At 31.0% G+C, this 12311-nt stretch overlaps 1 protein-coding gene across 1 annotated transcript in view; it reads left to right on the top strand.

Moving 5' to 3' along the window:
* Positions 1 to 12311, top strand: part of Elys (AT hook containing transcription factor 1 homolog) — a 133560-nt gene that overhangs the window by 40749 nt on the left and 80500 nt on the right. Inside the window, exons 9-12 of the mRNA XM_075363892.1 lie at positions 4815 to 4953; positions 6200 to 6305; positions 7946 to 8130; positions 8249 to 8439. Coding sequence (XP_075220007.1) covers positions 4815 to 4953; positions 6200 to 6305; positions 7946 to 8130; positions 8249 to 8439 — 621 coding nt within the window. The remainder of the gene's footprint in view (positions 1 to 4814; positions 4954 to 6199; positions 6306 to 7945; positions 8131 to 8248; positions 8440 to 12311) is intronic.

The raw sequence follows: 12311 nt of genomic DNA, 5'->3' as shown, positions 1-12311 counted from the left end.
AGTTTTTTTTCTGCCAAAATCTTTACTAGAAGAATGTTATATTCTTCTCTAGAATCCCCATAGTTAAGAGAGCAAAAATTGAAAATTTCACAATTGGATGAAAAATAAACAATTATTTTTTATTTACAAACACTTTTTGTCTTGTGACATCCAACTAGCAAAACATGAAAAACTTTAAAAATTTTAATGTCCATAACATGATAACAAAGTGAGATAGAGAGTTGAAATTCGGTGTGGTTACTTACCTCTATAGGTAGAACAAACAAACAAAGTTTTTTTTTCAAAATATGAGATGGTGGCTGAGAAAATTGTTTTTTTTTTTTTTATGATTGAATTGACATGGAATGACCAATTTGTGATTTCACTATTTGGTAAATTTAACACTTTACACATAGCATCTGATGTATTAGCTCATTTCAGTTTTAAAATAAATTGTAAAAGTAGGAAAATTTTATACAATTAAAAATCAATATATATTGTCGCCGAACGACTTCAACAGCACGCGGCAAATAACTTTATGGTAGCCCTGAAAAGGGCCGTTTTTGTCATCAGTTGGCTTCAACAGCTCATTGTAATTAATAACCTTATGTTAGCCCTGAGAAGGGCTGTTGTCATCGAATGGCTTTGACGGCTCGTAATTCATAACCTTGTGGTGCCCCTGAAAAGGGCTGTTTTTTGTGTTAGCCTTGAGAAGAGCTGTTGGGTCCGAAAGCTCCGGCAAAGTCGGGAAGTTGTGGCTTGTCTATTAAAGTCAGACCGAGCTTCCCCTCAGCAGCAGTTGGGTCCCAAGAGCCCCGCAGTGTTGGGTCGGCGTCAGTTGTCCTTCACCAGCGTGGCCGTGGTGGTTCTCCCTGAACGATCTCACACTGGGCCGGCTCCTGCTTCTGAGTCTACCGGACAGGGCGACTGAAGCCCGGTGAGCTGGAGCAGGCCGGCCATGCCTGCTGCTCCAGTGGGGATGGTGGCATCCGCCAGGAGGTCCCTCATGAGGCAGCCAGGGAACTTCTTCCATCTTCTTTTTCTTGGTCTTCTCCAGGTGGTGGCCTACAATGAATTGAAATGAAAATTCACTCTCATGCACACTCTTTGCCGCAGCATTGCTATGGTTGGAGAACTGCGCAGCAGGAGTGATGCTTGTACTAGCACGTACATATACTGTGTGCCACCTCACGTCTGAGTTGCTACTGTATTCATCCGCCGACATTAAATTAGACATATATGTAGTCGATTCCAGACAATTGGCCCACTGGTTAATTTGAGCAGGTGGTTTTTTGGGACAGTTCTTTAAAGAACAAAAACAAAATAAGATTTTATGCTGATAGTATTTAGTTTTTGGTCTTTATTGCCACTTATTCGAGCCAATAACCAATGTATATTTCTTATTAAAAACGAATACAGGCCAACAGTGAATAACAAACTTTGTGGTTCTGAGAATTATATGGCTAGATAATGGTGCAGGTTAGAGGCAGTAAACATTCCAACAAATAAACTGCAGTAATGACGCTTCAGTCCATTATTCATAACAAACAACAAACATAATCAACCAAATGTTAATCATAATAACAAACATAATTATCATAACAAAGAAGAAATTTGTCATTGCACTCATAATGTGATCAATTTTTAACAAATCCTTTCTAAATTACAGTTTCTACGAATTTCAGTGATCATACCTGCTGAAAGCATGTAGCTCCTTTGCAATTTGTTTAGTTGGCACTTGTCTTTCATATCATGTGCATTGAACGTTTGTATTTCCATGCCTTCTCTTTAGTTTTTTTATTACAAGTGTGAGTAACTTAATTTCACCAACAAAGGGAAAGGGTGTACTGTAACACTTTTTTGTTGCTGTTTGATTGTTTTGTTATCTGCAGTCATCGTTTTTTATTTCCAATTGTTTCACACATTTTGTTGATATTTTTATGCGTAGGCCTGTATCGTCTTTAAACTATGTCGTTTTGTTGTTTATCCACCTGTTAACAGTTAATTAAAATTGTGAGTTAAAATGCTGCATAACAATATAAAATGGGGTGAAGGAATAAAACTTCTTTACAAAATAAAAACATATCCACCTAGCTTAAGCCAGTGTAAACTATTGGAACTAACCAGTGTACCAAAAAGGACGATAGCTCATATCATTCTCCAAGAAGATAAAATACGCCAAGAATGGGCTTTAAAAGATCATGGAACATCTCAGAAAAGAACACATGATTGAAAGAACCCACTTGTTCAGGAAGTTCTGAATGAATGGCTCACTACTGTAACTTGGCGAGGTGTGTTAGTGATCCAATACTTAAAGACAAGGCAGAAGATTTTGCTAAAAAGTTTATTCATAACAAATTTAAAGCAATGGATGGCTGGTTTATCTCATTTGAAAACGAGAGATCAGATAAAGTACAAGAAGTCTCATTGTGAAAAATTGAGTGCTGATACCGAAAATGCTGCTTCATGGAAATCTGTCAGACTCCCTGAAATTCTCTAGAATTCTTCTTGCCATGACATTTACAATGCCGACAAAACAGGACTATATTTTCATGCCACACCTGATTGGTCCTTGTGCTACAAACCTGTAGTGTTCTGTGGATCCAAAAAATCTATGAATTGTGTTACCACACTTTGTTTTGCTAATATATCTGGAAGTGACAAAAGAAATCTTGTCATAATTGGGAAGGCTGCCAAGCCATTGTTATTTTAAGTGGCATAGAATGGACAGTTTGCCGATACATTAAGTTTCTAATAAAAATGCTTGGATGACTAGTACAAATTTTTCAGAATGGCTTAGCAATTGGGATGTCAAGTTGCAGAAAATATTAAGAAAAATCATATTACTGATTGAGAATTGTGTCACTCATCTTGACCAAATTGTTAAAAAAACATTAATATTGAATTTTTACTGCCCAATACCATAAGTTTCATATAACCATTGGACATGGGAATTGTAAAAAATATGAAATCTATTTACCGATATAAGTTGGTAACCTACATTCTTTTAGAAATAAAGAAAATTTACAGAATTCGGGCTCTACAGCTACAGAAGGGTAAGAGTCAACTTGTTACAAGCAATTCAGTTTGTACTTCTGGGGAGAAGTAAGTAAAACGACAGTAAAAACCATTGTGGTTTTCACTCTTATATTGATAATTCTTTTTTAAGGCCTCCAGTACTCCCTGATCATAAGCTGGGACAGAGATGTTACATTTGGGGGAAGAAAAAGCACTTTAAGATAATATTGTGGTTAAAATAAATAAAAATATGTATGGTATGTTTTACCAAAGAATTAATTTATTTTGTGCAAGGTATCTCATTGTTTATTTTGCTGCATTTTTTATTGCTGTTGGTGATTAGTTTATTCAGTTATTTAATTTTAATTAAACTGACATAATTTAAAAATACGAGGGTAAGTCAATTATCTGCAATTTAGTTATATTTTTGTTTGTTTGTAGTACTGTTGTGTTGCGTAGATGACGCATGCGTGGTTTAATTGTTATGTCTGTGCAGGTTTGGTGCTGCTAGGTTAGTTCCATTATCGCTGCCCTGTCATTAACCATGGCTGCTCTGCTTTCTGTTCGCACCAAAGAAGAGCAACGTTCAGCGATCTGTTTTTTGTGGTCGGAAGGTGTATTAGGGACCAAAATTCATCGAATACTTTCGGTACAGTACGGGAACAGTGTGTTGCTGTAACGGAGTGTCTATGAATGGATTAAAAAATTCAAAAACGGTCGCACAAGTGTAACGCACAATGAAGGAGCCGGACGACCATTTACCTCCATAAATGAGGAAAACATTGACCGTGCACGTGACATGGTTTTCTTAGACAGACGAGTAACTATTGGTGAAGTGACACATCGTCTGCAAATTAGTCACGGTTCTGCCTACAAAATCATTCACAACAGACTGTGCAAGACGGTTCCCAAAACAACTCCCACAGTTGCATAAACAAACGCACTTGGACATCTGCCAAAAAACATTTAGATCGCTATGGTAACGAACGGGACATCTTAGACAGAATCATCACTGGTGATGAAACATGGATCCATCATTACAAGCTGTAGAGTAAACAGCAGAGTATGGAATGGAAACATCGGAATTCCCTGCAAAAAAATGTTCAAGACCCAACCATCCACAGGAAAACTGATGCTTACGGTTTATTGGGACTCACAAGGCCCAGTACTGGAACATTATGAGGAAAGGGGCATGACAATAAACAGTGCGCATTACATTGAGATGCTTACTGCCAAGCTGAAGCCTGCAATTCGAAGCAAACGCTGAGGATTGCTGTTGAAAGGTGTTGTGGTGTTGCACGACAGTACCCGTCCACATACTGCTGCCCACACTGCAGAAACTCAACTTTGAAGTACTGGCTCATCCTCTGTATAGTCCTGATCTTGTCCCTTCTGACTACCACTTTTTGGTCCACTCAAAGGCATTAAGCTCTGATCAATTTACCTCTGACAAAACAGTGAAAGAAGCGGTGCATTCCTGGCTCGCAGCTCAACCTAAAACCTTCTTTTTATGAGGGCATCAGGAAGCTTGTGCAACAATGGACCAAGTGCATTGAAATGCAAGGGGACTATGTTGAAAAATTATGTACATGTAAGGTTCCTACTTGTATTGCAATAAAATTTATAACTGCATTCCGGATAATAATTGACTTACCCTCGTATCTACCAAATATTTTGTTATATGAAACACTATTCCTGTTTCATAATAGTTGTCAGTACTATGCTAATTTTAACATTAATTATTATATTTAGTAGTTATAGTTACTTTTATAACATGAGTTTGATTATTATAATTCTTGTATTGTATTTTCTTTTAGGAATACAGATCATGTACATTACGTTATGAATTAGATTTAGGAGAAGATATACCATCAGCTAAAGATGGAAGAATAATTTCATGCTATTCTGTATCTAAAGCATTACCTAGAAGATTACCTCATTATTTCATTGATCAAGGTTGGTTGTAAGAAGACAGTTTTGTCACATTAAGGAAAGAATTTGCTTTTTTAAGTTTTGATCACATATAAATTCACAATAAGCAAAATCATCTTGACACTGCAGTATTAAAACAAATACTACTTTTTGACAAGTATTTATTTACAGTTGATGGTAATCAGATCATAGACAAAAAGCTGTTAAAAATTACGTGATTACATTAAAAAGATATGAAAAAAAAATTATGTTTCAAAGTGTGATAAATTATGTAACAAGATAAATTTCAAAACAGGCAGAATACATACCATTAACTTAAAAAGGTGGCAATACTGTATTATTCAGAATAAATATTTTGATTATGCACGTTTATTTTATTTCACATATCAAAATTTGTGGTCTTGTTCAATTAACTAAAGGCATTATTTGAACATCCTGCATTATTTATTTATATACACAAAATAAAGTTTTCTTTACCAGTTACAAAGAAACCAGTAATTTATTATTTATATTGTTGCTTAATTTTTGGAATGTGTCTTGAAAATTGTACCTGTCATCTAAAATTTACTGATTTTTAAAATAATAAGGTGTGAAATAATTTCTTTAAGTTCTTTTTGTGCAGTTTTTACATTTTATTGTATCAGCAAAACACCCTTCTCTTAAATATGTTTACTTCAGGTCAGTTCATTCTATGTTATATAATACTATCAGTCACATGAAATTATTTTGTAAACATAGATAAAGACCAAATTTTTATCTAATTTTCTTTTTTGTAGTAACTATTCTTGTATACATTTTATGGATTCTTTTAATTTTATAAAGTTCTGTTTTTATTCTTTTATTACTTTAAATTATTTTTTTTTGTTCATAAAATGATATTTCTTTTATAGCTTTTAGACTAGTTCATAGGTAATAAAAACTACAATGCATACCTTTTTTCATTTCATAAAAAAGTGTAATATACTGGGGATCAAACCCTTGTACCTTGAAAACTTCTAGCTACACATGAAGTACAGAAGAATAGTTATGTTTCTTACCACATTAATTTTGTATTTACTTTAACTTTATTTTTACATTAATTTTTACTTTAATTTTATGGCCGATATAGTTGCACTAAAAAAGCAAAACATATTCTACCCTTGGACTTCACTGTAATTGTTCTAAGCTCATTTGGAAGTATTAGAAATCCTGTGTTATGGATTTTCCTTCTTCGTAAAATAATATCTATGAATTGCTTTATGTTATTTTTGTTTTTTTTGTTTTTTTATAGAAGTAGAAGAAAGTATAATTAGTGTTTGTGCTATTGCATGGGAAGTCTGGACTCCAGAAAGATATGATATTACTACAAAATTGACTCTTTTTGATCTTAATCAGTGGTAAGATTTATTTAACAATTAAACTTACGAGTAATAATCAGGTCATAAAATATTTAATTCTACTGATCTCTTTTTTCATATAATTAATTGGTTAAATTAATTTTTTCATTGTTATTTTAAGGTTATCATTAATTACATTTGCTTAGTGTTGAGTATTATAGAATATTATTTTTAATGATCATATTTCACTAGGCTGTTAGTTTTTTTTGTCTGTTTTAAATATGATTATTTTCATTTTATAGCTAGGTTATGTTACTGTAGTTGCTGTTTCAGAAGTTAAAAGTGCTTAGATATGCTTCCAGTAACATTTGTGCTGCCTTTTAGATGTCCTGTGTATCACTGTTGTAGAACATGCATAACTTTCAGTATAAGTATCAGTGTGGATTGTGCAAGTTAAAGCAAATTTATAGAATATCAACATCATCATGATCAAAAAAATTCAAAATGTAAATGTTCATTTAATGAAAAAACATGAGTATTGTATAAATAAAAACTATAAATAAAATAAAAAAATAAATAAAAAAACTTTAATAATAATTTTTAAAAAAATTAAATTATTATTAAAATAAAAATTTGAGAAATAAAAATTTACAGAAATAAAAATTTGTTTAAAAAACAATTTATTATAGAATTACCATAATTTGTTTTCTTTCAAAGCTGACTTATTGCAGTGTTTACTAAACTTGATACATTTTTGTTTATCTATAAGTATGGTTTTTTCTTTCTTCAACTCTTTGTACTAGAAATATCCATTGTATGGTTGTATAGATTTCTTCTACATTATACTAAACTAAATCAAATTTAGGTTCATGCAAGTTTCTATGATGTCCTCTCAAACTAATTTATGAAAGACTATAAGTCAAACATTTTAAAATAATCATGGATTTACTCTCAGATAAAGTATGAATTTACAAATATGACTTAACTATGCTTTGTACATTAACATTCACAACTGATAAATTATATGCAACTGAATTTTTCTTTCTTAGGAACCAATAATAACTACCATTATTACAAAAAAGTCTGAAAGTTTTATGCATATTTTTCAAATTGCTAAGAGATTGCCTACATTACATATCCTGGAAATATTCAGCCTTATGTCATAAGTATTCATTCCAAAGGTCATATTTATTCATTTAAGGAGTGGCTCATATTTATCAGGTACACATTTTATGGTAAAAACTGTTGAACATTTGCGTTCAACCATTAACAAGAGCTATTGAAAATTTTATAAATTTATTTATTTAAAAAAATTATGTATATATTAAATTAAGAAAATTAAAAGCACCTTTATGTGAATATTTAATGTCAAAAAGAATGTATGTATTATTTTACTTAAAATAGCATTAAAAATGTTTAAAAGTACCAATCTTAAGCTACTGAAAGGCCTTGCCTTGTTGTATGACTATATTTTTATTAATGTAATATAGATACTAAATTTAGGTTTTTATATTAATAAAAATGTTGTAGATTTTCTTTTTAATGAAAAAACCTTACTAATAAGTTTTCTCTTGAATTCATATTCTCATGTTGCCAGCGGTTTCAGAAATGTTCTCTCCAAAGCTGAATTAGACTTCCAACAAACTTATTTGGTTGACCCCTTCGGTAAGACAAGAATTCAATTTTTTTATGCATTTCAGGTACAAAGCACAAATGCCAAACAACTCAATGGATGATAATACTAGCTACATGACAACACTCTCACTTGGATCAGTTAATCAGATCGGAGCAATATTGGATGTTAGAATATCACCTAGTACAGTTAGACAGTTTATTACAATGCAGCCATTAGATGAGCATTTTTTTCCATCCTCACTTACATTTGGTATGTTGTTTTAATGTAATTATATCTTAAATAGCAAATTATAAAAATGTAAGTATATACTGGCCCTTTTATTCAATTTCATTTTCATTCAGTTTTGATTTTTCCTGTCCAATTTTAGATTGTACATGTTTGACTGAGAAGGAAATATATAAATTTACTTGGCACGGTATACAGAATGAATCACTTAGTATGCTGGACTCATCTGGACCGTCTGCTCTGCTTACTCCTACTCGTATATTTCATAATTTCCTCAATGTTGGTCTTCGACCTTCTTTTTATGATGTTCAAGATTTCACGTCTATCAGTACGGTATGTGTTCCTGTTGTATTTGTTTTTTTTATTTTATAAATATATTATATATATATATATTATTAAACTTATTTACCGTTAGATACAGATATTATATCAGATTTCAAGATTAAGTACATTCAGCAATTATATAACCAATTTTTTATATCGTTACTTGTTTTCAAAGAATATTTATAGTATTTTATTAGATGTATACAAACATTACTTTCTTTCATCAGTTTTATGACTGGTTTCATACACTTCATTTTGTTAATCTTTATATTATTTTTTTTAATCTATATATTCAGTGTCCTACATTTCATTCGCTGTTATTTATTGTATCATACAGACCACAACAGAGGAATAAATGAATGAGGTCAAAATGGGAAGGAAATACAAGAAAAGAGAAGACTTGCCACCCTGGGTTTGTTAAGAGAAGAAAAGACAGAATAAATTGTAATAAATTTAGATAAGACTAGTTAAATTAATAAATGAACTTCTCAGCCAAAACAAATTAACCTGTGGGAACAAATATTGTTATATCATATATTTTGTATTTATGTATCATCATGTAGTATAAATAGTTATCTAATTTTTATTTTCAGAAGTCTTAATTTACACCACTAAAAAGAGGAGCATTTCAGTGAATATGGGTACTGAAATAAAATTTAATTGACATTAACAAACATTTTAAGGAATTATATTCAGTGTAAAATTTATGATTGAATTTTTACTTAGGCAACATTTATATTTAAAATTATAGTATATTAGTTATATTATTTTTCAAAGGTAAAAGAAAAGAACAAAATTTAAAAAGCTGTATTAATTGTATACTATTACAATTTTTCAGTATAAAATCACATAGGAAGAGAGAAAAGAAATATATATTTATAGCTACGCATTCCATCTAATACCCATTGGAAGAGAAAAATTCCACTTATTTAATAATGACAATGCACTTAGTAAATGACTATGTACAGCTAAATGAAATCATTTTAAAAAATCTGTGCACTTCATTTACAAACATTATAATATTAACAGTGAACAATGTTTAGTCATTGTTATAGGGACCAGCTAAAGGAAAGTTCATTTAAAAAATAATTGTAAAGAACATAAAAACACGTGATAAATATAGTGCCAGAATCTGCCACGTAACAGTTAAATTGAGAGGGTTAACAATGTTGTCTTACATTCATTCATTAAGAGAAATCTGAGAAAATATGGTAGTGGAAAAATTATAGAAAATTCTACCTCTGAGTAAACCAGTAATAATATATTAGTTTATTTAAATGGAAGAAAATTGTATATTAATAAATGTATTTATAGAAATGTTTCTATAGAATGTGAAGTTTCATAATGAGGCTTAGTCATTATTAAACTCAAAAAAGGCACAAAATGAAGCGTTATATTGTTACAAGATATATTGAAATTTTATTTGTTTATTGAGTAAGAGATTAAGAGATCTTATTGCATGTATCAGTTCAACAACTAGGTTTGTCCATCATATTATAAGCCTTTTGAGGTAGATTGCTAAGTGATATTGGATATTATTTCAGAGATGGTCCAAAATTGGAGCAAATGCAATGAGTAGTTTAGGGTGCAAGATGTAAAGAATAAATGAAGGTGGAATAATTCATTCAGAATAGAAAGTTATAGAAAAAACATCAAACTATCTGATGAATTATTAAAAAATGTTCTTCACTGTAGTTTTTTTTTTAAATATGTACAAGGTTTGTCCTAAAACTACATGAACTGATTTTAAAATTATCTATTGGACTGAAGTGTGCTCCTTCAAAAGTTACACAGCCGTTCCAATGTTTCTTCCACTGTTCATAGCAATACCAGAAGTCATTTTCCTTAACGTGTTTATCATCGGTTAACGGTTTTCTTTTTATGTTTTCCATCGTCCCAAAATGATGATACTTCAGTTTCAACTTAGGGAAGAGATAGAAATCGTGCGCAGCTAGATCTGGACTTACTTATCAGGAACACTGTGGAAGTAGGGGAATGTTTTTCTTCCAGAAATTCTCAAATTGAAAGCGAAGTGTGAGTTGGCGCATTATCATGGTACAGCTTCCAATCATGTGTAGTGTCCGTTCAGACTCACTGGACCTATTTCCGAATTCTTTCCAAGATATCTTTGTCTTAGCTATTAACTGTTTGTCCTGAAGGTATAAATTCTTAATGCATAATGCCACATCTGTTGAAAAAAACAATCATTGTTTTCACCTTCCAGAATGAGGGTTGTCATCAACATTTTCTCGTCCTTCTTTTGTGCCACTTAAAAACCATATTTCTTGATTGAGTGGCATCTCCGTAAGCTAGAATCAAATGTTTCTGTGGCAGACTTGTTGAGTGTGTTCTCGATTTGAGTGGCATCTCCATAAGCTTTGGTTAAAGATCAGATGTTTCTGTGGCAGACTTGTTGAGTTTCACATAAAATTTGATGGCATATTGTTCAATATTTTCCTCCATTGCAAAGGTAATGAGGTTATAAAACACAACCATACAATAACAGCAGTAGCACAAGACTAACTCAACCAATGCCGTTGAAACAAGTATGCACATGCAGTCAAGGTATACACATTAAGGACATTTTTATGTTCGACCATAGGAAAATCAGTACACTTACTCTTGGGAAAAACCTCATTGGTTTAAAATAATTGATTTAATGAAACAATTATCAAAACAATATTCCAAAAGACTTCTTTTTTTTTAATGACAGTTATTTTCTTCTGCACCCATTAATTTAATATATTTTTTACCGTTTTTTTTAGCATAGTATTTATTTACCTTATGTATTCCTTAGTTATCCATAATTATTTGATTATTTCTAAAGCATTAACTCAAGCACATTTCATTCATGGTTGAACCATCAGGTGATAGGGGATAAATTTTACCAAAATCCAGTTTATTTTTCTCCCTGAACTTTTGTTAACACAGTTAACTTTCTTATGTAAAACTTTTTTAACCTTAAAATCATGTAGCATTAACAGTTGGAGCTTTTATGATATTTTTATTAAATGGTTTTAATTTTTTTAACTAGGAAGGTACCTAAATAAATTTCTTGTTTAAAAACTTTTTTATGAAGTTAAAAATATAAATAAAATGTTGTTTACGGATAAGCTTGACTTTGATTATATTATTATAATATGTAATTTGTGAATTGTAATACTTATATTCATGATTTATATCTAGGGTTTTATACTATATTTCCATTTAATATTTTTATTGTATCAACTACGTTTCTGAAAATTTCAGTAATGTTTTATGAAGAAATAAAATCATTGATCATATTCAAATTTATCTTTTAATTGCAGAAATAGTTTTGTAAATTATCTAATTCTTTACAGAATCAGGTTATGTTTTTGAAGTGTACAGAAATTTTTAAGTAAATGCTTAATAATTTTAATTTTTATCTTTCATGAAGTTTTTCTATGCTGGGATTTTGTACATTCTTCATTTAGATTGCATTCGTCACAGTATAAGAATTGTCAATTCTTTTTTTTATTGGCATACCTCCCTTCATCACACCACGACGCCTAACCAATTACTTCAATGAATTGATTATTTTACGTGCTGTTTAGATAATTATGTAATGAGTTCACACCATTTGAGGGTTCAGTAAATTAAAAAAAAAAAGAAGTATATTCTTTGGAACTTGACTGAACCCCCTGCAGTTTTCTTCTAGGTGTCTAAATAGAAATATTTATATTTGTATACCAATGATTCTTCAGAACTGGAATCATTCATCCAATTTGAATTAGTCCTTTTACAGTTGTGTAATGCTACACAGTTCCCTTGAATGAAATTTTGGTAATAGGAAGAATTTTATTTTATAAAATAAAATTCCTCCTATTAAGTAGTACATTTTTCATCCACATTTGAAGAAA

This window comes from Lycorma delicatula, chromosome 4 (assembly GCF_047948215.1).
Source record: "Lycorma delicatula isolate Av1 chromosome 4, ASM4794821v1, whole genome shotgun sequence".
Taxonomy (NCBI): domain Eukaryota; kingdom Metazoa; phylum Arthropoda; class Insecta; order Hemiptera; family Fulgoridae; genus Lycorma; species Lycorma delicatula.
The sequence above is the reverse complement of the archived record's forward strand: the minus strand, read 5'-3'. Positions and strand labels throughout refer to the sequence as shown.